The sequence below is a fragment of the Microcebus murinus genome, chromosome 14, assembly GCF_040939455.1.
Source record: "Microcebus murinus isolate Inina chromosome 14, M.murinus_Inina_mat1.0, whole genome shotgun sequence".
Classification (NCBI taxonomy): Eukaryota; Metazoa; Chordata; class Mammalia; order Primates; family Cheirogaleidae; genus Microcebus; species Microcebus murinus.
This window is the reverse complement of record NC_134117.1, coordinates 70,751,648-70,779,048: the sequence shown is the minus strand read 5'-3', so window position 1 is coordinate 70,779,048 and position 27,401 is coordinate 70,751,648. Positions and strand designations below refer to the sequence as shown.

Genomic DNA, 27,401 nt, shown 5'->3' with positions numbered 1-27,401 from the left:
TTCAGGCACACTGACACTATTTTATTTATTATTTATTTATTATTTTATTTTTTTATATCGACACTATTTTCAAGGCATCTCCAAATCTTATGTAGTGAGTGCCTGAAGTTTCCAGGACCTAACCATCCAGTAAATATCTTGTTCTTATTCATTAGATAAACCTACTGAAACACAAGGAGTTCTTAGATTATCTGGGTTCAAGATTAAATATCCTGCACAACTTACTTAGCAATATTTCTACCAATACTGATTTCTACAATCAATTTGTAGTTTAAATATGGAAAAGCTCAGTATTTTATTTCAAGATAAAGTATTTCTGTCCTCCCATACCAAACAGATTAATCCTTTTGGGGGGAATATTAGAACCGTAATAGTTTAAATTTCTATAGAGAACAAAGATTAAAATCTAAATGATAGTTTTCTATCATTTTAGACAGTCATTTAGGTTTTGGCCTTAGAATTTATATAAAATTCGTTGACTGGAATGGAGAAGAAAGCACAGCAAGCAGACAAGTAACTTCATTCAAAAACACAAAGAGAGAGTTAGCTGTCTATAAATGCTCTCATGCACAATGATTATAATGGAAATTAGGGAGAATGTCTTCTTCAAAGCTCCAACTTTCCCCATGGATAGACTTTGTATTTACTGTAATGCTTACCTGGTCTCCTGCCAGAACAAATATTTTAATGTGAAATTTAATAAATGGAACTAAAGGTATTATGTCTAATTTAAAATTCTATATTGTGTAAACTATTGATATTAACATAATTGAGTTTGTAAACAATCCATTTGTAGAAGCTAACCTTAGACATCGTATTGACCCAAAATATCTAGTGGGGCTCATCTGCAAAATGAAGCATCAATGCCTGGAATTCATTAAAAGTGTTACATGTTTAATTTCTCCTGCCCTACAGCTCCATTGTCTCGTAAAATTTTTCCTTTGATGTCCCCCACTAAAAGAATTAAAGGAATATTGTAATTGAAATGTCATCAATAATTCACAAGACCCTCCTCCACAGCAATACATCTGATGAAATATTAATTGAGCTCCACAGACTGACAGTCTGCAGAGGAGCACTTGCCTGTAATTTGAACCACGAGTCCTGATCTTGCTGTAGCTCAGACCTGCCAAGAAGGCAATTATCTGGATGGTCTTGCCCAATCCCATTTCGTCTCCCAGAATTCCTCCTGCCTGCTGGCAGTGCAATTCCCACAGCCACCTAACACCTGTCTGCTGGTACCTACGACAACAAACACCAACAAGAAAAGAGAAAATGGCAAATGGTGGATAATACAGATCGTAACAGAAAGTACTCATGAATTAATCATTTGGCTAGGTTCTAGTACCAATCAGAGAAACACGCCGGATGTGTGTTTTACACGAGTATTATATTTATAAGGTCATACATTTTTGATCACCTAGGAATAAAATCACGAATTTTTCTTTACAGAATGTTAACACATTTCTAATTAAACTGATAGATGGGATAATTAGGGACTATCTCATTTCTTTTTCAACATTAGAAATAGCTTGGTAAACAAGCATAAACTTATTATCTTTTATTCACTCTCTTTCTGGGAAAAAAAATCCTAAATATTTTTTGTATATAAAATTCCATTAATTTTTCCACAAAAGAGGCATTAACATTTATTTTTTCAATCTCAACTGCATCAAAAAAGCAGGAAGGAGACCACCACAATTTACAACTTATACTATTGAAAAGTCACTTCGTAATCATATTATCTTTTTATAGAAAAAATTAGATTACATTTTAAAGCCATAAACAAATCTAAATAATAGGGCTGCTCTCAAAATCAGTATGTAACAGATGATTCTGTCATATTACTAGCATGCAAAAAATAACAGTTTAAAGACTCAACAATACAAAAGGTCTTTTCAAATTTGAAAGCAGAAATTATTCAGGGATTTTATCATCGGTACAAAAAGACCTGAGCTATTAAGATTTTAAATAAAGAATACAGGTCAAAGAGGAAGAACATATCCCCTCCCTTCCCAACAAAAGTAGGAATTGGTATTTTCTTTTCTCCATCAATGTCATGTTTAATCTGTAACCTAAAAATGAAGTTTAAAAAGGAATAATGCAAAAAAACATTTCTAGGAGGAATGGTGTGAGGATTACATGCCAAGTTAAAAAATCTAAAGCAAAAACCACCAATGAAAGCCAAAGGATTTCTTTTATATTTTCCAAAAAGAATACCAAGGCTGAATTACCTTGTTACTTCACCTTTAACTCACCTTTAAAAAGGTGATTTTGTTGTTGTTTTGCTGCCCAAACATTTACTATTTGGTACATGGCATGTCTATCTAAAATCTCATTTTGGACTTCAGTTCTTGCTGAACTGGTTTTAATTTCCTCTCCATAAATACATCCTAATTAACTTTCCCCCAGTCTTTTGCAAAGCAAGTCTAAAAGTTAGACTCTAGCCATTGCCATTATTACCTATCATATAATCTCAGCTTTTGAAAAAGACATACTCCCAAAAGCTCTGCAAAAAAACTAATGTGTAATCAGTTTCTAGAATCACTAAATTCTGGTCAATTAACCTCCTTTTACTGAGGTACAGAACGACTATGGGACCACTTCCTTCCAGGCAGGGACCAAAAATCTCCCAGTGACCATGTTGGCGTTTTACCACTACATCACACCGCCCACTTCCACCATGCGTCCAACAACTTTCTTTGTTTGGGGCCCATCCACTTAATTAAAGTGAGAAGAATCTGGAAAAGAGCAATTGAGAAATTATGAAAGGAATGGTAACCATTATGGTATCTCCCAGGAGTTTGGGGGGGAATTGGGACATCTGGATTCCATGAGACCCAGGAGAGGCAGTAACAGTATTCTGGGAGTTTCCTCGTCTACAAATCTAATCTCCACTGACTTCAAACAGCACATGATCTTGTGTTCACAAGAAGATGATTACCACTAAAAAAATGACTTAAGGAAAAACATTTACTAAGCAGCCCTGTAAGTCACATCTCTACATGGAAATCCCCAAAACTAGGGACAGTGTACAAAGATGGCAAACAGGGGCTCTTTCTTTCCACCCACAATACATGAAGGCCGTCAGATGGCAGTCAAAGGAAATTCGCTTGCACACTCAAAAGCACCAGCCACACCGCTGACAGGCTTGACTGACGAGGAGCTGGACCTGACTCTGGTTCCAGCAGTGCCACTGACCGACTCTGACCTTCCTAGTAATAAACACTGTAAACAATTACATGGTTTAAATGAAAACATGTTATAGAATCTAGTTTTCAAAACCTTTGAAAAGCATATAAAAATTACTCCTTAGGAAAAGTTAAAGATTTGTCTAAACTATTATACAACAATAAGGAAATTATTATATCCTGTTATCCCCAGGAGACTGAAGCATCACAACGTGACCACGGATAACTGGTGTACCTTGGCATTGTCACACTAACCCAAGACTGTACTTACTAGCGTGGCTGAAAGTAACGTCAAAAGAATGAAGTTTGTCATTTGACTGCTAAATTATACAGACCAATGCATTTGCTGGGCAAACTTTCAAAACCAATTTAAAAGTTAAACATTATCTTGTAGAAAATAGCACTTAAATGGCTAATTGTACCTTCTAACTCCCTTGTGTACAACTACATACCCTGTTAATTCAATTCCACAGAGTGCAGTAAATACAGTAAAAAATAAAGAAAAATATCTCTACAGTTTAAAATTAAATTGGCTGGCTAAAACTTGATCATAAAAGAAAAATGGAGACTCTATCAATCCAATTAATTTTTTTCATACATCTGAAGGAACAGAAGTTTTAGGACATCTATAAAATATTTAAAATCCTGGTTATTACAGAGATAAAAACAAAATACTTTCCAGGAATATGCAATTAATTTAAAATACATGTATTTACATTAACTAGTATAGAGTTAATTATCCGAATCCTATACACTCTTAGTAAGCAAAATTTGGTTCCATTAACTGTGAAATTTCTTTGCTAGAAAATCTGACATTTATACATAAATGCACACTTGACCCTTGAGGATGTTTGCCATATCACTTCCTACACATGCAGAAGTACTTGCCTTTGTCAAATCAATTTAATCTATAATTGGGTATTCCTTTTGCTAGTTCAACACTGATACTATTTGGCCTGTTCTTTAATAAGCAATCACTTTAAAGAAAATGAAACGAGTTGCCAATAAATGTTGTCTTTATTTACCTTGCCCTAGTTAATTTTCATTTGGGAGAAGCAATAAACAAAGTAGCCACCTCTCTGGGCTATTTTCTCTGCAAAAATCACTAGAAATTCAGCTTTTACCTTCTGCATAGTTATTGTTCCTCTCTCCAGTTGTGGCAACCCAGCCATGTCACTGCACACCTTTAGGGTATGGCTTCCTGTATGTTTAAGAGGTTAAAATAACTACTCTTCACCCCCCTAACCTCCCCAGAGACAGAAAAATTAAAACTATAAAATTTAATACAAGCTCTTTGAGAGGAAATATAAAGAGCACGCTGTTTGTAAGTAGACTTCCTGCACAAGTTTAGGGACATGGCTGACAGCTGAATCTACCAAGGAGATTAAACTTAATCATCTCAAAGAAAGAAGTCTGCATCCTGCTCCCAACTATAAATTGATGATACAAAAGAGTCAGAAAGAAGCTATTTAATGGTTTAACTTCCTACATGCATCTAAGAAGCCTTCCTAAAGCATCTTGTTAAGTAAATCCCTGGAGTGATAAGACTGAAAACGCTCCTCAGTATTTCCATTCATCACAGGAGACTGGCCAGCCCTTCCAGACCATGAGCGTGCATCTGTCTACCAGGCAGCATCCGGTCTACTGTAACACTTGGCCACTTTACATATGAAACGTAGGCAGCTTCAAATAGCAACTTAATCCTCAAGGTGTTGTCTGTATCTTCTCTTTTGACATCAGAACGACATCTACATAAAATATTTAGAAGCACATTTGGTCGGCTTGAAAGTATTATACCCTCAGGTACAATATAAGACACTCAGAAAATAATCTCAAGTTTTTTACTTCCATATTGAAGTAAAGAAAAAAAAAACCCTCCCCAATATTGATTTTAATATATGAAATTAATCTGATACAAGTTTGGCACCTTAAAATCACTAAGAACAAAAAATAATTCAACATAGATGGCTTTTAAATGTGTTGCTTTCAGTCTGTTGAAACAGGTCCATACAGATTTATCAGTTCACAAACATACCCAATGCACACTTTAGTCAATTTATTATCATCTAATTTTAATGAACAGCATGTGGCTAAAATTTCATTTGACAGTATCTGTTTTTGCAATAAATTGCTGCAAGTACCTTAAGGACCTACAGGTAACTACTGTGTAATTCCTAAAATATTAATTTGCACATAATGGCTCGATGACAAATAAATATAAAGAACTGATCACATGGCACGTACTTAAAAAGCTTTTTGAACAGAAAACCCGGCACTTTAAAACCTTCGTCGAACTCGGCATCGCTTTCCTCAGAATCGTCTTCTAGTTTCAGGCGCTTCTCCTTGTCCTGCAGTCTCAATTTATTCCATCTCCTACAATGAAAATAAAAATCATATTTCTATTATTTTGGTTACAAGATGGATTAAAATAGATAATTCCAGATCATGCACAGGAAAGAAGAGGCAAATTAGAATGGTCTCTCAGGTTTCTGCTGCCATCATTATCCAAAACACTAATATTCAAAAAAGAAAAACAGTTCTCTTTGCCTGCCTTCCCAATTCATTTCTTATTTGAATTATTATAGCTGCTCTAGAAATATTTCTGTAAGGTCTCATTTCATTACCAAAACTACTTGCTCCTCTTCTGGCATACCCTACGGGAGAAATTTCTCTGCTAGTTCCTAAGATACATAAACTTAGTTCTACAAAAGATTCAGGAAAAATTTCAACATAATTAACATATCTCCAAAACCATATGGTGTAATAAAAATAGATTGTATTTACTATTACTATTTCTGTGCTCAAGATATGATAGCCATAGCATAAAACAACATAGTACCTGTGGACATAAAGCAACTTTTTGGTCAAAACCACTGTATCGGATTCACATTACTGATTACCCCACTAGGGGAGACATCAACAATATATAAGTACTGATAGTTATACCACTCAGAAAAAAAATGTGTTCACTGAATAAAGTCTAAGTTATGAATTTAGTGATATGATGCTTTTCAGATATAAAATGAGCATTTATATTTCAGAAGGGCATCACTCTGTATGTTTAACAGAAGAAATATTGGTCATATAAAGATCTGAAAGTCTTAGCAACATACCAAGGTTGCGGGGAGGATGCAGCCATTTAACCATAATGTATTCATACAACTGCATAACTATAATGGACCCTAGTGTCATAAGTTAAAAAAAAATACTAAGGACACTAGTCTCAAATTCTATTCACTTTGAAAATAAATGGATGACTTTTTCAGCATGTGTACAACTGACACTCTGAATTTCACGAAATGGTGGAAATCAAAGGAGACAATAATACAGATAAATGCCTTCAAACCAAAAGGCTCATAGCAAGGGAATGAGAGCAGCAACATAGAGAAAAAGGCATTCATCTGTCACTGACCATGCAAGAATAACAGAGACTGTCTGAGGGAAAGCAAGAGAGAAAACGAAAGGATAATACTGCACACCCTGCCTGGTTAGAGGCATGGTATATTTTTTAGTATCCACTAAGAAACCAGCAGAGGCCAATGCAAGAGTGACAGGCAAGCCCCTCCAGGTAGCTGCAGGTGGACCTTAAAGCACATCCTCTGATAAATTCTTGCCTTGCCAAAAATTTCAACTCTTCAAAGTAACAAAAGGGTAGCTGAAATTTACTTGTGATAAATAAGAAAGCACTAGCTGGTGATTTGCAACTGCAGGATAGTAAGAGAACCTATAAATAAGATCAATGAAGCACTGTTGGTAATTTCCAAAGAACAACAAACAGAAGAGGCAGTATATGGCCAAGTCTAAGGAAATGGATATCATCTAACCATAAGGTTTATGATACTCTTTTTATATAAAAATTTAATGTCCTTTTGTGTGCTTAACTTCTTAAGGCAATCTCTTTTTCTATTAATATTTTTCTCCCTTAAAAATTATCTCCACACAATTGACCAAATGAAGTATCTCTAGGTGGCTATAACAGCCTTCTGAGTTTCATGTTATTTACAAGTTCTGTTAAGCGCAGTGGTATACAGCAATGGCAATTTTGCCCCCACACCCTCACTCCAAGATAACTTGACAATACCTGGAGACATTCTTGGTTGTTACAACTGAGACTGAATCTGGGGACAAACTACCACTAGCATCTTGCAGGTGGAGTCCAGGGATGCTGCCAAATATCCTACAACACACAGGGTGGCCTCTTTCCCCCCAGTAAAAAGCTATCTAGTCTCCAATGTCAATAGCGCTGAAGCTGAGAAACCCTGGGTATCCCTTATAATCGGAACTCAGAAACTGAAAAGATGCATAGACATCTTCCTGATGCACATATCTGAACTCCTGCTATTCACTCTGAAACTTAGCAATCAAATAGTTTCAGATAACATATTCCTTAGCATCCAAGCTCTTACCCTCTGAACTAAAACCAAACATCTGCATAAGAAAGGACACTTGAATTTAGCAAATTTGTGGATAATGTGAAACTTGGAAGAATCATGAAAACTATCACAGCCACTTGAAAACACTTCATTTTTGCAATTTCTCAAAGAAGAAAAATAAAAACACCAGAAAATACGGGCTTTAAAAGTTTGGCACAATAAGATCATTAAATATTTTATATACAGCAGTATCAGATATTAAACTTCATAGATAAACAATGGCTATTTCCTTAGGCTTCACCAGTAAATTTTTGTGGCTGTTAAATTTCCCACCACATCAAACTGCATAGCTAGAGTTTCAGGTTCCTCCTCCTCCCTCCCTTCTAAAATACACAGGCATTGTGTCACCACAGAACTCAGCACCTAGGAAACCACACAAGCCACTACAGAAATGATTGCATTCCAGTGCCTTCCGCTTCATAAAGAAAGATGAAAAGGGCCAAACATTTATTGTTTGGCTAACGGATGACTAAAGGTGGTGGGGAAAAATCATTATTGCTACAAGTATTTGTATCACTGTGAAGACAAATTGCCCCATACACATAATAAAGACAGAAAACACCAAGGTTATAAAACCACATGCACATGTGGCTCTAAGAGATTCTTCTGTTACATAAGCAATATTTCCTCCTGTGGCTTGCAGCCAAAAGACCTGACCATCTGAAAGGGCCATGGAAGCAGCACAGCATAAAGGTGCTGGTCTACAAGAAGTACTGGAGGGCACAGCACAATGGGATGGAGAGGTGAGTTTATCTGCACACAGAAAGAAACATGCCCCCCCCATCCTAGATGCTGCCAAGAGACTCAAAGGTGCTCTCTTCAGTATGTTTAACCAGCCTGTCCCATAGTCTGGCAGGCTGTGCAGTCTGTCTGGCCAACAGATGCAAAGGGGGCTTCTGTGCTATGAACACACTGGGTTTGACACAGAGAGAAGCAGGCCTCTCACAAGTCTGGGCTCAGACTGCTAGAGTCGAATCCTAGTGCCATTTATTCGCTCTTTAACCCTCAACAAGTAGCTTAACTTCATCAGCAGCTAAGTTCCCTCCACTGTGAGACTGCAGGAACAACAGCACCTACTTCACTGGGTTTGGGGAAGGATTAAATGAGGTGTCCCATGTAAAGTACTTAGCAAAGAGACTAGAATATACAAAATGCTTAATGAATATAGTATTATAATCATATACACTTACTGAAATCCTGACAACCACCCGACAGCAGGTACTACTACTATGTTCACTAAAGAGGAGGAAGCTAGATATAGATAAATAGATAGATATGTGGCCCAATATGATCAGCATGTGATAATGTAATGCACCACAAATGTTTAACAGAAATACATGAACATTTATTTTTGAACAAAAACCGTGACAGTTTATCAAATGGATGCTCAATAAATTATTATGAATGGTATGATAAACATATGGGTAAAGCCATCTGGCCTTCAGAAGGTACCTGCAAGAATATCCCAATTTAAAAGTTCTGTCATGAATTTGTAAACTGTCAAGAGTATGGCGATCTTTTATAGTATAGTAACAAAAATAGATACAGATGACAATATTGGTTGGAAGTGAGTCAAAGTTAAGATTCAGGCCCAAGTGAGCTGAAATCTTAAGAATCAGAAATGGCCCCCAAATTTAAATTCAGTTATCTCCATAAATAGGCCAGTTAACTAAGAAAAAGCAGAAGGAGGCATTAACTAGTCCAACATTTACCTTTTTAGAAAAGAAATAACTTTCTCATGTTCTCTATTCTCTCATTTTAAAAAATCCACACATGTAAAAGTCACAGCTGCAGCCACATAAAACAAAGTGGGCATGGTGTTCACTGGCCAAGTTTCCAACCCCTCACACGACTGCCAGCTTCAGCCTGCCATTGACTCCACTGGCAGCCACTTACAAGAGAAGCCAGGAACAAACATAAACCTACAATTCCAGCTGGATGCAGGCAGAGAAAACATTCCCAGCTTCCCTACATTCATGCCGGAATGAGAACCTGGCCCAGGCTGTGGGCCTGTGGCTGATATTGCAATGATTTCTCTATCAGAAGCAAGTCGGACTCAGCATAACCAGTTGAACTACACCAGGAACGAAGCGTTCTCCAGCTATACCCTACTGGGGTGCCCTGTCAATAAGAGGAACCCTAAGAATACACCTGAGAACTAGCTGCCACCATTTAAAGTTAATTTATCTCAGAAGAATTTCCAGTATTCCCCGACGTTCAAACTACACAAGCAGAAAAACACAGCTATCCACCACTGTGCCATACCAGCATGTGGCCTCATCTCTGTGCACCTGCATGTCCTGCACTGCCCCCAAGCTCCCTCCTCAACACACACATCCACACACTCAGGAGACCCTTCAGGGGTTCACTCAAAGAGCACCCCCACTCAGGGAAACTTTTGCTGGCCAACCGGGCTCAGGCAGCCTGTCTTTCACGGGCACTCCCAACCCCGCGACATCTTGGCACGCGTTCCCAGGATAGCGCCCATCAAGCGAACGCCCTCCTCATGACAGACACTCAGTAAGTGTGGAGTGAGATTGATCGAAATTCAGAATTGGTCTAGAGATAAGGAAGACACAGAGATAGAGAAGTGTGACTTGAAAATGGTCAAAGTGGGTCATCCAGAAATGAGTTCTAGAAACTTTCTGATTTATCTCATTTAGACCTACCTTCTGCTGCATTTTCTAATACTTCTACCTGTATGACTTTAAGGCATTACTCCTAGTTCTATCCACTAGATAAACCTTAACCAGGTCCACTGCAAAGAATGGCCCACAGCAGTGTACAAGTGCAACATCAGAGAAATTCTTAATTTAGAATCTTAGAAAAAAGACAAGAGGGGGGGAAGCTCATTATTTTGAATAATTAAAAATAAGCAAAATAAAAGTTGTGTTAGTTTTTTTCAAGTCTGAGCTCCATTTTGGGGGTTCACAGTGAGTCCACTTTGTGAACAGGTGTTCTCGCACACCAGCTGAAGGGAAGAATCAGGAACCCTGGGTTTGGCCACGGCTTCCCCAGGACCAGGTAGGACAGGGTAGGCAAAAGATCCAAGTTCTTATGAAAGAATTCTTCTTATGACAGGGAAAAAAGGAGTTTAAATAGCCCTAAACTATATTTACATTACTAGGAAGAAAATAATTTTTTCGATGTTCCCTCTTCATTTTTTTTTTCTTTAATCGATACATGTAACAGTCACTGCTGCAACCAAATAAAATGAAGTGTGTTCTCACTGGGACATATACTAACTCCCAAAGCCCCTGTCAGGCTCTACCCCAGGAAGGGGCCACCATAGGAGAACCCAGCAATAAACACACATGTAAGATATCCACAGAGAAGTGGAAACTGGAGGTAGGCAGAAGAGACATTATAGCCCTTTAACGGTAACGGGAGGACCAAACTTTAGAAAACATTTAACATTGCTGAATTTGCCTCCTTGCCCACAAAATGGGCCAAATAATGGGTTCTTATGAGAACTAAATGAGATAATGTATGTACAACATGCTTTGTAAACTACATAAATATTAGATGCTATCTTAAAATTGTTGGCAGGAGATTAGGCAAAAAAAGTAAAATTGAGAAATTTTAGGTAATTGCAGATTAAATGTGAATAAAAAAATAACAAATAATGAAACACCTCTTCCAATCTTAAGCAGGCAGGCAATTCAGTTCCACCCCCAAGCACAGCAGACTGTCATGCTACCCCACACCACACCCGTCAGTCAAAATCGACAGGACAGGCCGAGCATGGTGGCTCACGCCTGTAATCCTAGCACTCTGGGAGCCTGAGGCGGGTGGATTGCTCAAGGTCAGGAGTTTGAAACCAGCCTGAGCAAGAGTGAGACCCTGTCTCTACTATAAATAGAAAGAAATTAATTGGCCAACTAATATATATAGAAAAATTAGCTGAGCATGGTGGTGCATGCCTGTAGGCCCAGCTACTCGGGAGGTTGAGGCAGAAGGATTGCTTGAGCCCAGGAGTTTGAGGTTGCTGTGAGCTAGGCTGATGCCATGGCACTCACTCTAGCCTGGGCAACAGAGTGAGACTCTGTCTCAAAAAAAAAAAATCGACAGGACAGGCCAGGCATAGTGGCTCACGTCTGTAATCCTAGCACTCTGGGAGGCCGAGGTGGGCAGATTGCTCAAGGTCAGGAGTTCGAAACCAGCCTGAGCGAGACCCCGTCTCTACTAAAAATAGAAAGAAATTAATTGACCAGCTAAAAATATATATACAAAAAAATTAGCCGGGCATGGTGGCCCATGCCTGTAGTCCCAGCTACTCGGGAGGCTGAGGGAGTAGGATCGCTTGAGCCCAGGAGATTGAGGTTGCTGTGAGCTAGGCTGATGCCACGGCACTCGCTCTAGCCTGGGCAACAAAGTGAAACTCTGTCTCAAAAAGAAAAAAAAAAATCGACAGGACATCCTGGTCATGACATCCTACCATGCAGAGCAGCATGGGGTCTGGAAATCAGGCCATAAGAGAATATACTGAAGAGACACAAGACAAAGATCTGGCACTTCTGCCTGAAAACAGACCCATGAGGAACCACAGTGTAATCTTTTTTTTTAATGTTTATTCTTTTTGAATTTTCTATTTTTCATGTTTTTAGTCACATTAAATGTCAGACAGTGTAATCTTGACCTATCTACCTAGAACCAAGGAGTAGGTTGTGAAGTCTGTCCCCTGGAAAGAGGTCTAGTGCCCCCTAGTGTGTTCAAAGGAAAAATAATTTTTCATTTATCCCCAAACTTGATAATGTACTTACAGTCATATAGACATTTTATCACTAAGTGGGCTTTAATCTTAACAAAAAATGTATGAAAGGTACAAAAAGTATAACATCAGCAAGACAGAGTTTACAATAGCTTATGATCTGGCTATGTATACTATAGGCTGAGTATCCCTTCCCTGAAATGCTTGGGACTAGAAGTGCTTCAGATTTCAGATTTTGGAATACTTGCATACACATAATGAAATATCTGGGGGATGAGACCAAGTCTAAAAACGAATTCATTTATATTTCATATACATCTTATACACATAGCTTTAAGGTAATTTTTTATAATACGTTTAGTAATTCGTACATGAAATAGTTTTGACTGCATTTTGACTGAGATCTGTCACATGAGGTCAAGGTGTGGAATTTTCCACTTGTGGCATCATGTTGGTGTTCAAAAATTTTCAAATTTCAGAGCATTTCTGATTTTGGATTTTCAGATTAGGGATGGTCAACCTGCAATATCAATTGTTCAAATGCCTTTTATTTGAGAAAAGAGGTCATTTTTCTTATCTATCAATATTTACAAGCTCTTCTTCATGGTCCTCAAAGACCCTCTTTTCAAATATCTTACGGGCTTGACAAAATCTTTGTCGTAACTGTTTTAGTTAGTGGACACATAAATAACAAGAACAGCTAACATTTATTGAGTGCCTGATATATGTCAAATATCTTACGTGTATTATCTATTGTAATCCTACCACCCTTGAAGAAGGTACTGCTATGATCCCATTTCACAGATGAGAGACACGAGGTAAGGCTTTGGCATTTTGAACTATGGCCTGTGATGTCTAACCCCTATGCTATATATTGCCTCCTTAAGTAAACCTGGATAGCTCTGAACACGTTTTGTTTTGAAACTATACATACATACATATTTTTAAGTTGAGTCAGAAAACAGACATTAACAGCTGACAGTTACTGATGCTCACTGTGTGTTGGACACCATTTTAAGTATTTCATATTTATTGTTAATAATTCATTCAACCCTAACAACCCAATAAGAATAACAATTATTATTATTATTATTATTATTATTTTAACAGTTAAAAAGAGGCAGACAGAGAGAGATAAAGGAGGTTGCTTGAGATTGCCAATGAGTTACAAGGTGAAGATTCAAACTCAGATAATCAGCTCTCGGTCTATACTCTCATCTGTCCCAAAACACTGTCTCTCAAAAAGTATTTTTCAAACTTCCTAGAAACCCACCGCCCTTCCCTCAAAGTGCCAGCCAAAGGGTCAAAACTCAACTCTTTTTTTTTTTTTTTTTTTTTTTTTTGAGACAGAGTCTTGCTTTGTCACCCAGGCTAGAGTGAGTGCCGTGGCGTCAGCCTAGCTCACAGCAACCTCAAACTCCTGGGCTCAAGGGATCCTCCTGCCTCAGCCTCCCGAGTAGCTGGGACTACAGGCGTGCGCCACCATGCCCGGCTAGTTTTTTCTATATGTATTAGTTGGCCAATTAATTTCTTTCTATTTATAGTAGAGACGGGGTCTCGCTCTTGCTCAGGCTGGTTTCGAACTCCTGACCTGGAGCAATCCGCCCGCCTCGGCCTCCCAGAGAGCTAGGATTACAGGCGTGAGCCACCATGCCCGGCCAAAACTCACCTCTTTAATTGCCACATAATGAAAACATTTATACAAGAGCGAACCAAATCCTAAAACTTCAAATTTTGTCTTAAAAAATGTTAGAGCTAAGGTTTTTAAAGAAGGGAAAGACTGCCTTCATTTCCGTACAATAACAATGCCTTCCTTACATCAATACTCACTTTCCACTAGATACCTGCAAACTTTTCCATGTAACAGTAAAATCAGCTTAGAAGTTCTTTTAACTATAGATAATCTGGGCTGAATAGTCACATAAGAAATATTTAATATCAGACAAATTGATGTACATAACTGCCTATACCAACCCTCAAAAGGGATAAAATAAACCTATTAATGGGAATTGTCAAATATTAGTCGCCTGAGAGCATATATTAATAAAACGAAGATGCCCTCTCTAGAACTTCAAGGAAGTCACATGTAGTAGAGATGCTTAAAATTCAAAACTAACCTTACTGCTCTGTCTTTACATTTTTGTTGCAAGAGTCACTGAGCAAGAACAGTTTAAATCTGCATTGTCCGCAAGTGAAAAGCCACAAGCATATAGTTAAGTCATTCTTAATAGAGAGTGAAATTTCAACCCAGGATCATTCTCCACTTATTGCAATATCCATGAAAGAAATTCTACAACAGAAGCACGAGTACAATTTGATTTTTAAAAATATATTCAGGCACCAAGCTGGGTATTTAATATTGTTTGCATTTCTGTAGTGCAATAGGTTTTCTATTTCAGACAGCTAAGGATCCCTTACAGATTAGTCTAATTTGCTAAATTGAGGTACTCAGTGTTTTACTTTTCTTATCTGCCTCTTTATGGTCTATCTGGCTGGACTTAATTGGCATGTATGAGTATATGAAATACTCTCAGTTAGGAGTGCAGATCTCACAGAGTGAATTAAGACTGATGCAGACAATTATGCACTTATACGTGGAGCTGAGAATGAAAGGTGTGTGCAGAGCAGGAAGCAGTATTAGTCTTCATTTGTGTCTCAGCTTTGTCATTTAAAAGAAGCCAATGTGCTCCCTAAGAAAACATCCTTAAGGAAGTAAAATTTTTTTTCAATTTAAAATACAGATTCCTAGAAGAAAAAAGGAACAAGAAGAACAACAACAATAATGTGGGCTTATTTCTAGAAAAAGAAATGAACTCCCAGAAAGAGAGAATAAGAACACTCTTCAAATTATGACATTCAAGTTTCTGGCTCAAATCTAGATTAAACTTTTACTAAATTTGGATTTTCAGAGTTTTTTGCGGGGCGGGGGGGGGGGGTGCTTAAAAAAAAGTACAAGCAAATCAAGCTCCACAATTTAAGTCAGTCTGCTTAAGCATGGCGTTCAATTGCTGAATGCAATAGAAGGACAGACAGAACAATCCCAATGCAAACAGGCTTTGGGCAAAAGGAAGAGAAACAGGCTCAAGGAAGACAATAACATGGAGACAGAGAGGCTGGGACAGCAGTGGTTCTGGGGACAAGGCCCTTAGCAGCATTACAGGCTAGGAATATGCTCCCCAGGTGGCATGGAGTCGGTCTCAGTCAATGAGGGGAGAAACCAGTCACCAAGGCAATGCTTGTGTGAGTCCACTACAGCAAAACGAGCTGCCAGCTCATTCCCATGAGTCCCAAACCACCTTCAGACTCTTCCACGACTTCTGACCTCAACTCTCTGGGCTCAAGGGCCTCTCTCTTAGCAGGTGTGAGGATTAAACCAATTAGTCCATATAAGGTGACGCATCAGCCATGTGGTAGCTGTCCTTGTGTGTACACACTCCCTGTGTCCCCCATCTGCTAACACTCTTGCTCAGGCCATGGAGGCCTCCGACTTTCCAAACCCACAAGACTTTCTGCAACATTTATCCTACCTGGCTAGATCCCTCTCAGCATCTGAAATGCCAGCAGCCTGCCCCTTCTCAGAACTGTGCATGTGTACAACCAGCCCCTGGTACAGAAGCCCAGTGCTCAAGGGGAAGACAAGGAAGAATGTTATTTTCCCAGATGATTAAGCCTTACAGACTATTAAAAGATATTTTGTAAGATAATAAAAGGAGTCTTTTTTTTGAGACAGAATCTCACTCTGTTGCCTGGGAGAGAGTGCCATGGCATCAACCTAGCTCACAGCAACGTCAAACTCCTGGGTTCAAGCAATCCTCCTGCCCCAGCCTCCCGAGTAGCTGGACTACAGGCACGTGCCATCGTGCCCGGCTAATTTTTTCTATATATTTTTAGTTGTCCAGCTAATTTCTTTCTATTTTTGGTAGACACAGGGTCTTGCTCTCAGGCTGGTCTCGAACTCCTAAGCTCAAACGATCCACCCGCTTCGACCACCCAGAGTGCTAGGATTACAGGCGTGAGCCACCGTGCCTGGTCTGAAGGAGTCTTTATCAGCCCTTTTTAACTCAAAATTATTCATGTAAAATAAAGTAAAAAATGGGACACAAGAAAAAAACCCCTTTAGGATAAAAAATGTATTAAAAACACACAATCATACAGGGCACATAAATAGGCATCAAGACTACAGACTCAGGCCGGGCGCTGTGGCTCACGCCTGTAATCCTAGCTCTTGGGAGGCCGAGGCAGGCGGATTGCTCAAGGTCAGGAGTTCAAAACCAGCCTGAGCAAGAGCGAGACCCTGTCTCTACTATAAATAGAAAGAAATTAATTGGCCAACTGATATATATATAAAAAATTAGCCGGGCATGGTGGCGCATGCCTGTAGTCCCAGCTACTCGGGAGGCTGAGGCAGAAGGATCACTCAAGCCCAGGAGTTTGAGGTTGCTGTGAGCTAGGCTGAAGCCACGGCACTCACTCTAGCCTGGACAACAAAGTGAGACTCTGTCTCAAAAAAAAAAAAAAAAAAAAAAAAAAAAAAAAAAGACTACAGACTCAGGTTACATCAGACCATGAGGTAAATTCTACCCCCATCCACACCATACTTGTCAGGTCTCCTAGACTCCTGAGCCATCTCCCCAAATCCTCATCTAACTCCCAGATCCCAGGCTTGGGTTTTTGGTTTGGCTTCTAGTCAATAGAAGTGGAGGCAGCTATGTATTGATTCCTGGCACCACCCTGTGGTCATACCTAGATACTGCACCTTCCACTCAATCCCACAAATGGAAAGAAACACATTCACACAGCCCTGCCTCACTTCACGCTCAGCTCTACCTCTTAACAGTGAGATGGGGGCAGGCGGGGAGACTCACACCTGTAATCCTAGCACTCTGGATGGCCAAGGTGGGAGGACTGCTTGAGCTACAGTGAGACCCTGGTTCTACTAAAAATAGAAAAAACCTAGTTAGCCAGGCGTCATGGCACATGCCTATAATCCCAACTACTTGGGAGACTGAAGCAGAAGGACCACTTGAGCCCAAGAGTTTGAGGTTGCTGTGAGCTAGGCTGACGCCACCAAGACTCTGTTTTGAAAACAAAACAAAACAAAAAAACAGTGAGAGGGTGGGCATGCTGATTAACTTGGAAGGGCCATGATTTTAACAATGTAAAGATATGTATGCACAGGATCAAAGACTGGAATGCCACAGAGAAACATAAAAAAATAGAGGTAGTTTTTAGTCTTAGTATTATCATATTTTCACAGTCAAAAAAACAGGGAATCAGGCCGGGCACAGAGGCTCACGCCTGTAATCCTATTACTCTGGGAGGCAGAAGCGGGAGGATCACTTGAGTTCAGGAGTTCGAGACCAGCCTGAACAAAAGCGATACCCTGTCTCTACTAAAAAAAAAAAAAAATAGAAATAAACTAGCTGGGCAACTTAAAAACATACATATATATATACACACATATATATATGTGTGTGTGTATGTGTGTGTATATTAGCCGGGCATGGTGGCACATGCCTGTAGTCCCAGCTACTTGGGAGGCTGAGGCAGGAGGATCACTTGAGCCCAGGAGTTTGAGGTTGCTGTGAGCTAGGCTACTGAGTTGAGACTGTGCCTCAAAAAAAAAAAAAAAAAAAAAAAACAGGGAATCATCAGAAATGCTAAAGGGTGGGGTTTGGGGGAGCCTTCAAAGCATTCAGTGGTACCAACCCAAATCTATTTCAGGCTGTGATGATCTCGGCAGCTTATCCCACCGTGCCAGGTCACCTGAGAAGACTCAGGCACCACCTACTGAAGAGTCTGCTTCTCAACTCTCTGCCGGTTTTTACTGATTTGGGGTGGTGGTGAGTTTGGGGATTTATCCCAGAGGCAATTATTTGCTGACTTTGGGCTAAGCAGAGAAAAAAGCATTACGTTCTCAAACCCCAACATCCTTACCAACAATTCTTTGAGCCACCCCAAAGGCCTCCTAAATGGGAACATAGTTCTTTCCAAACAAGGGCTTATGGCAGTGAAGAATGCCACCAACCTCAGGTCAGGATGACGGGAGCTCAGTCAAAGCACAAGTTCCGTGCCTGACTTCTCCCAACCCTGACTGCACCTCCAGCTGTCCAGGCGGAGCCCAGGCACTTGCATGCTGCAGATGCTCCCTGAGCAAGTCTGATGCAGACGCTTGAGAAAAACCAGACCATCCATGGCATACAGCACCTAGCTGAGGCTCCCCTCCTGCCCCCCCCCCCCCGTGTAAACACAATTGTGCAGGGCAATAGAAGAGAAGTCTAAACACATAAACTGACACATGAACAGAATCGGCCAAAAACTACGGCCTCAGAAAGGAAAATTATTTAAGATCTACTCACACACATCCAACAGTTTCTGCCAATACATCAGAATCACCTGAGAAAGCTTTTTACAAGTACTGCCCTCTAGCCCCCACGCTAGCATCCCAGCAGTGAGGTCCCCAGTGGTTCTACAGTGTCAGCCTGTGGGCTGGAAGCTCAGCTTTAGTCTGTGCTCGTTGCCAAGGAAGTACATACAGGCTGTGAGGTTTGCAACTTAAACAATAACCACTGGCAAATGGAAAAAGGAGCCTGGGGAACGGGTTTAAGTCAAATGATAAATGCTAACCTTAGTGAGGAGAGACAAAACTTCTTTGCAAGTGTGACCTCTCACTCAGGATGCAATCTGATCTATGTCCCACAACCTGACCAGGCAGTGCTGGCCACTGCTGGGGAAAGAGGCCAGAGTAGGGAGAGTAGGGGACATTTTTTGTTTTACTTTCTCAGGGCTGGCAATTGCCTGGCATGAATGCTGCTGGTCCTCCCACTCTATGCCCAAGACAGACATCTTGAAGGGCCTGTAGCAGACCTTCCCAGTCATCCCAAACAGAGCCTCAATCTCCCCCTGAAAAGACTCCCCAGAGGTCACAGCTGGCTGGTGAGGTGAAACCCACATGCCCTCCGTGTCCTAATGGGGAAAGCTTAGAAACGGGGCCTCTCTGCACATCATGGCCACCACGCCAATCTCCAAGGCAATCAGAGCTCCTGAGGAAATAATGTGCCTCCAAACCTAAGCAGTTCCTTCCTTCTCAATGATGCACCCAGAGTTTTGGGGCAAATGAGCAAAGCTTTTAACTCACATCATAAGGTCCGTGTCAACCCTATCAATCTGAGCTACCCAGTAGACAAGGCCCTGCACTGTGTGAACTTCCTCCACAGTCTCCCTCAAACATCTCAGTCTGAATTCATTATTCCCTTCACACTTGGCTAGGTCCTATTTGTATCCATGTTCACTAACAGACTGCAAATTCTTTGCCGTAAAGTCTTGAAGCCAGCCTGGTTCCATGCACTCCTGCTGTGGAAGCAAAGATGAAGTGACCAGAGTTGACCTCACATATGTGTCAACTGGGAAGTCAATCAACAACACCGAGGTGACAAGGAGTGGGGGGCAAGCGCTCTGATCTTGACCACCCTGAAGGGGAAAGGTGCACATGAAGTGTCTGGTCTCCTGCGCACTCTGGCTGCACAGCCAGGACTAGGTAAGTGGCACGCAGGTGCTCACCAGGAACACTCATCACTCAAACACTGAAGGTGTGTTAGTTCTATTAAGTCTTTATTTGGCTCCTTGAGCTCCCGGGCCTGCAATTTCTAATGCAGCAATGTATTTTTAAAAAGCACTCAACCCCACAATCAAGAGCCATACCGTAATGGAAACTCTGGTAGCACAAAATTAAAATGAAAAAATGTATGTTTTCTAAGACCTGAATACAACTGACAAGAATGAATAAGAACCGACAGAACATTTACTTCTCAGCAGTGTCTCACCTATGCTGTGTGACACGAAAGGATATGAAAGTCAAGGAACATCAACTGAGAAGCCATGCTCCACACCCAAGGTGTACACAGAAGAAGGCAAGATAAACATGTGGGGAGGGAAAATACAGTTTAAAAAATGGTTAAAACATCGAAGATTGAGCTGAGGTCATGGGCCAAAACAAAGAAAGCAGGATCCTGAGTGCTACTGCCCAGCTCCAGGAACGGTAGAAAAGGCTTGGTAGGAAATTCCCACTGAGCATCAAAGACACTAGTTAGGACAAACCCAGAGCTAACACAAGGCTTATGATTCTCAAGATGAGAGAATAAAGGAGATGGGATATCTAGGAGTCACCCATTCTCACTCCCACAAGTTTAAAAGAGCATTATAACTAACAGGCTGTAACCTCAGTAAAAGGCATCTAGCCTGGGTACAATTCCTAAATTCTAACTCATTTTCTATGTTTTTCTAACTTTATTCTGATCATCCACCATCAAACCATTACTAAGACAAGCAATCCTAAAAGTCTTCTTCTTTCCTCAAGGGAACACATTACAATTCCAGCCCATCTACAAAGATCAACAACAAGTAACAAAATATAGTGACTGGCAGTTCTAAAATGTTCTTAATATGCTTCTCAATCCTGAGCATTTTCTTTTAACATCCCCCAATCCAAAGAGCACCAAAGGAAATGTAATACAAACATTTCAATGTGGATATTTGCACTTTAACAGCTTTAATAACTATAGCTATAAAATTTTAAGAGCTATCGTATTTTGGTGGCAATTAAGATTTATTGATATTTCTAAAATTCATTTGAGATTTTACTCTAACTTTAGCAAAATATTGGCTTATGATCTGGCTTTGGAAATAATAAATTGTTTTACAATCTTAACATTATTAAGAAAAACTTACTGCCATGAAATTAAACTAAACCCACATTTCAAATTCCATCAAAATAAATTGCTCTTGATCAAAATGATATATTTAAAATATATTTAATATTGATCCAATTTAATAAGAAGACTATATACTGCTCCATTTATAATCAATATGTTGAGACTAACACTTATATTAATTCCCTACAGTAGTTATGAAAAAGACTGACACTGCTCACTTTTCAGGAGTATCCAGTGATATTCCTCAAATAACTTCACAGAAATTAAATATGCACAGGGATTAAAGTTTCAGCAAGAAATGACAAATAAAAGCCACTCCTCAACTATGTACTACTACATAGCTGTAGTAGTAGCTACAAGTGTCCAAGGTGACACTTAACTCTGGGTGTGAAGGCCACACAGCTGATGCTCAGTCCTCTGTATGCACCTTGCCCCAGCCTCCCCTTACGCTTTCCATCTTACATTTACCTTCAAATCCATATAAAGACCCAGACGCACAAGCATTTGGGGCCAGCTCTATTAAGAGCGCAGGGTCCTCACTGGTTCTAGCAGGCTAATGCTATAGGAAGTCCAACCTCTACCTGAAGAGAGGTCTAACATATTAAGCTGGATCTAGACTGCCTAAGTATTAACAAGCCCACTGCCTCAAATAAAGTAAGCAGTGCGATCTGTTTACAATCCCAGCAGACTGACCTTAACCGCTGCTTATAATAATCTTCATCTCCATCGTCTCGGCATCTCGCTACTTTCCGACCTGCTCCGCCTCCTCCTCCTCCTCCTGTGGCTTCAGATTCTTCACCAGAACTTGGGGAAAAGTCGTCATCAATCTCCTGCACAGAAACTTTCTTCTGCCGTTTCTGGCCCTTGAGCACAGGCCTCAGCTCATAGTCAGTGCCATCTCTGGACAGGTCTGCCCCTGCCCAATCTGCCTCGTCATCATCCTCCTCCTCGGTGGGCAAGTACTCGGACTCTTCACTCTCAGAGTCCCCCTCTGCCTTTGGCCTCACATCTGACTCCCAGGGTTTCTTTCCCCTTGGCAATCCCACTTTCCCCTGGAACTGCAGAGCCCTCTTCTGGAGTTTCTTTATGTGCTTTTTCAAGCGCTTATCTGTTTTAGAAAGAACTTTGGTTTTCTTGTTTGGTTTGTTGTCATTTTCTGTTGGGTTCAACTCAGGTGTGACTGAAGTTGGAGCTTTTCTAGCTGTTCTTTTATTATAAGCTTGCTGCTTTTTCCTTTCAAAAGACAGCTTTGCTTGATCTGCCAAATACTTTTCAAAGCCTGATTCTTCATTAAGCATTATTTTTCTAGGCTTTTTCTCCTGTTTCTGAGGGATCTGAGTACCAAAAGGTGTCATCTGGCCAGTGCGGATGAGCTCTTCCCAGGCAGTCTCCTGGACAGGCATAAGCATGCTGCCAAGACAGGATGGCCCAGCTTCTGAAAGAGTAACAACAATGCATTTGGCGCTAGAATAAACTTTCTAAGAGTACAACGGAAATATTCACTTATTCGATAAACAGTAGACACCTATAAATAACTTGTAGAAAACACATCATCGATGTACTAAAGCATATTATACGTAGAGAATAAAATTTATTATAGCATTAATCATGCCATATTTAATATATTCCTATTCAAAAAGGTGATTTCTCAGTAACTTGTCTCCAAAATATCACACTATAAATAGAGTGCATCTAAGGATAGACCTATTACTATATAAATTAAACAGTGATAAATAGATAAATTTAGCTGTGTTTCCTTATCAACTGAGGAGTAGCCCGTGAGGAAGCAATCTCCCAAGTTTCCATGTCATTGCTAACACCAACATTAAGGTGGACTTAAATTCAATAGATAATAAAACTAAAAACAGGCTAGGCGCGGTAGCTCATGCCTACAATAGCACTCTGGGAGGCCAAGGCGGGCAGACCCTTTGAGCTCAAGAATTTGACAGCAGCCTGAGCAAGAGCATGACCCTATCTTTACTATAAATAGAAAGAAATTTGCCAAACAACTAAAAATATAGAAAAAATTAGCCTGGTATAATGGTACATGCCTGTAGTACCAGCTACTCGGGAGGCTGAGGCAGGAGGATCACTTGAGCCCAGGAGTTTGAGGTTGCTGTGAGCTAAGGTGATGTCATGGCATTCTAGCCAGGGCAACAGAGTGAGACTCTGTCTTAAAAACGAAACAAAACAAAACAAAAAACTAAAAACAGACATCTAAAGGATCAAAATGTACCTAAACAGGAAGAACATAAATATTAGCTCTATATTGCTAAACATGGTAGTTACCAGTCACCTATGGCTATTTCAATTTAAATTAAGTTAAAAACTCAGTTCCACAGTTACACTTGGCCATATTTCAAGTGCTCAATAGCTACACGAAATGGCTACCACAATGGACAACACAGATGAAGAACATTTCCATCACTGCAAAAAGGTCTACTGCACAGCACTGTGTTAGATATATGAAGTTAACTGACTTCAAGAGATGGAACTAAAATTGGAAGTTATGCCATAATAAGTATAAAGCTACCCAGAAATCATCCCCCTTTCAATAGCTGAAATTAACCTCTGGCAAAATTACTTTACCATGTAGCTGAAATACCAAAAGATCTAATACTTAAGAAGGAATCCATATTCTAAAATATACAATTCTTACAGGCCAATGATACTACAGCCAGTATTCCATTAAGCCTGCACTGAAATAAAATATACATCAGAAAGTACACCAATCATAAGTAGCCAATGAATACTGAGAGAAAAACACATAAACTAGCACCCAGATCAAGTAATGGAAATTACTAGCAACCCCAGACGTGCCCTTGGGCTACCTCCCAGCCTCTACTCACCCCCAAGATAATGATGGACCTGACTCCTGACACTGTATTTGAGTTGTATTGGGCTCAGAACTCGATATAAATGGAAATGTCAGTGCTCTTGTGGCCACCGTCTTTTGCTCAACATCATGCTTGTGAGCTACATACTTATTGTTGAATGGAGTTGCAGTTTGTAAATTCTCACTACTGTTGGTATATTATTATATGACTATACTACAATTTTTTCATATCACTTTTAATGGACATTTGGGTGACTTCCAGATTTTGGCTACTAAGAATAATGTTGCTATGAATATTCTGGTACACATCCTTTGGTAATATATATAATTCTTTGGTTATGTTAAGCTTTGCAGACATTGCCCATTTTCCAAAGTGGTACCAAAGTGGCACCAAAGTTCCACCAAGAGTGTTTGAGAGTTCCAGCTGGTCCACATTCTTGCCACTCCCTTTTAGCTATTATGGTAGGTGTATAGTGGTACCATATTGTGGCTGTAATTTGCATTTCCCTGATGACTAATGAAATATCATGCCTTTTGCAGATTCATCAATTTTTTGGACAGCCTCTTTTGTGCAGAAAATGTTCAAGTCCTTTGCCCATTTTTCTCTTAGTCTGCCTTTAAAAAAAAAAAAAAAAGATTTCTAGTTTTTCATACATTCTGGATTTGAGTCCTTTGATTCATACATGTATTGCAAATACCTTCTCCCACTCCAAAGCTTTTCACTCTCTAAATGACACCTTTTGACAAACAGAAGTTCTTAGTTTAGGCTGGGCACAGTGGCTCACGCCTGTAATACTAACACTCTAGGAGGCCAAACCAGGAAGACTGCTTGAGCTCAGGAGTTCAAGACCAGCCTAAGCAAGAGTGAGACCCCATCTCTACAAAAAATAGAAAAATGAGCTGGGCATGGTGCACATGACTGTAATCCCAGCTATTTGGGAGATTGAGGCAGGAGAACCACTTGAGACCAGGGGTTTGAGGTTGCTGTGGGCTAGGCTGATGCCACAGCACTCTGCCTAGAGTGATTGAGTGAGACTCAAAAAGAAGTTCTTTGTCTCAAAAAAAAAAAAAAAACTGAGTCTCGCTTTGTTGCCTAGGCTAGAGTGAGTGCCATGGCGTCAGCCTAGCTCACAGCAACTTCAAACTCCTGGGCTCAAGCGATCCTTCTGTCTCAGCCTCCCGAGTAGCTGGGACTACAGGCATGAGCGACCATGCCCGGCTAATTTTTTCTATATATATTTTAGTTGGCCAATTAGTTTCTTTCTATTTATAGTAGAGACGGGGTCTCGCTCTTGCTCAGGCTGGTTTTGAACTCCCGACCTCGAGCAATCCGCCCGCCTCGGCCTCCCAGAGAGCTAGGATTACAGGCGTGAGCCACCGCGCCCGGCCAGAAGTTCTTAGTTTTAATATAGCTCATTTAACAAATCTTTTCCTTTACAGTGAGCATTTTGTATCCTGTTTAAGTCTTTTGCCTATCCTAAGATCATGAAAATGTTTTCCTTATGTTATATTCTAAAAACTTTGTTTTACTATTTACATTTAAATCTATAATCCCGAGTCTATTTTTGTACATAGTGTAATGGGTCAAGATTAATTTTATTTTCCTGTGGACTAACCCAGCACCATTTATGAAAAGATCACTCTTCTCCACAGCACTGCCTGCCACCTTTGTAATGAATCAAGCGACATACATGGGTGGATGGGTCTATTTGCTGAACCTTCTATTCTGTCCATTGGTCTATCCTTATGCCAATACCACACTATCTTAATTACTATAGCCTTAAAATAGGTCCTGATATTTTATTCTTCTTCAAGATTGCCTTGGCTATTCTTGGCCCAATGCATCTTCATACAAATTGTAGAGTCAGCTTGTTAATGCCTTCCCCATCCTTACCCTACACTTTCTATCCTATGCCTTTCCCCTCAAAAAACAAAACAAAACAAAACAAACCCTTGAAATTTATTTAAGGGTTGCACTGAAACTGTAGCTGGGTAGAACTGACACACTGACAAATCCAGATTTCCCAATCCGTGATCACAATGTATCTCACATTTATTTCGATCTTTAATGTTTCAACATTTTATAGTTATTAATATAGAAAACATTGTAGAAAACTACATTTTTTGCTAAGATTTATTTTCAGGTATTTGATTTTGATTGTATTGCTAGCTCTATTAAATTTTTGTTCCTGGCATATAGAAATATGACTGAGTTCTATATATTGACCTGGTATTCAATGATATTGCTAAATTCACATAATAATTCCAACAGATTGTCCACAGATTCTTTTGGATTTTCTACATAAACAATCATGTATTCTGTGAATAATGATGGTTTTATTTCTTCTTTTCAATCCTTATGCTTTTTATTTCTTTTCTTCCATTATTACACTGTCCAGTACAATGCTGAATAGGAATGGTGATGGTGAGTACCCTCACCTTCTCCCAGATCTTAGTGGCAAAGTCAAAGTTTTGTTTTGTTTATAATTTGTCCTCACCCCACCTACTTTCAAGAAAGGATTCTTTGTTAGGTAATCCTCACCACCACCTCATAAAATGGACCACCAAACGGAGACCAGGGGAAAGGAAACCTCAGGAAAGTAGGCGGCTTCCTAGGAGGAGAGGAGAAGCAGAGGCTACTGCACTTATGCCTATTGTTTGGGTTCAAACAGAAAGGTAGGGAACATAGCCAAGGTCCTTACCTAGGCAATGCAGAGCTAAACCCACAAAGCCTGGGCTCTTAGGCACTCTGCTCCACTGCCTCCCCAGACAGGACGGAGGAGGGAGAGCAGTAAGAGAGACCAGGAGTATCAAGTGTTGGCTGGTGCCTAGATGAAGAGATACAGCAGGAACCAGGAGCTCATAAAAAGAGCAAAACCAGAAGTGTACAGATTTGTAAGACACTAGAACCTTGGTGGCTGCCAAAACCAGGGGATTAGATTATTTGGGAGTGGGGGGTGTCATGGGTATAGCAGAACAAGAAGAGGGCTCAACAAGAAATCCTGAGAAACATTAGCATTTAAGATAAGGCCAAGAAAGCTAGCAAGAAATAACTAAACAAAAGTAGTCAGAGAGAGGACAACCAGGAGACAGACAGAAATCTCAGAAAGCATAGGAAGCATCAGCTGCTGGAGACAGGCCAAATGGAGGAAGGGTGAAAAGGGGCTTTTGGATTTGGGGAGGTGAACTATTAACCCTGGAAAAGTTTTACCGAAGTAGCAGCAAGGGTGAAAGATAGCAGCAGGTCTGCAGTAGCCAGACAGGAACAAACATCTATTACCAATGAGAAATATGGTACCACAGCAGCAGAAAGCACTGTCATAGGCCTAATGGATTCTGAGAGACTGAACTTTAAAAGCACATACTTCTGTATTGCCTCAATTAATTCTTCATAACAATTCTCTTATTTTACTGAATAAACTTCTGGAGTTAGTAGAAAATAATTGCTTGTAGAACTTAAATATTAAGAAGGCTTAATCTATATTTCAAGTAGTAAATGACTAAGCAGCTACCAACAAT

At 40.0% G+C, this 27,401-nt stretch overlaps 1 protein-coding gene across 3 annotated transcripts in view; it reads right to left on the bottom strand.

The window, feature by feature from the left end:
* The window catches only part of LOC105860099 (DNA excision repair protein ERCC-6), a 90,158-nt gene that overhangs the window by 50,560 nt on the left and 12,197 nt on the right, over nucleotides 1-27,401 (bottom strand). For all 3 annotated transcript variants that reach the window (XR_001148836.3, XM_012744565.3, XM_076010226.1), the window contains exons 5-7: nucleotides 21,740-22,481; nucleotides 5,436-5,564; nucleotides 1,084-1,242 (exon numbers count right to left, since the gene is read on the bottom strand). Coding sequence is in view for 2 of the 3 variants with exons in the window: in XM_012744565.3 (XP_012600019.2) it covers nucleotides 1,084-1,242; nucleotides 5,436-5,564; nucleotides 21,740-22,481 (1,030 nt within the window). In the remaining variant the exon portion in view is untranslated. The remainder of the gene's footprint in view (nucleotides 1-1,083; nucleotides 1,243-5,435; nucleotides 5,565-21,739; nucleotides 22,482-27,401) is intronic.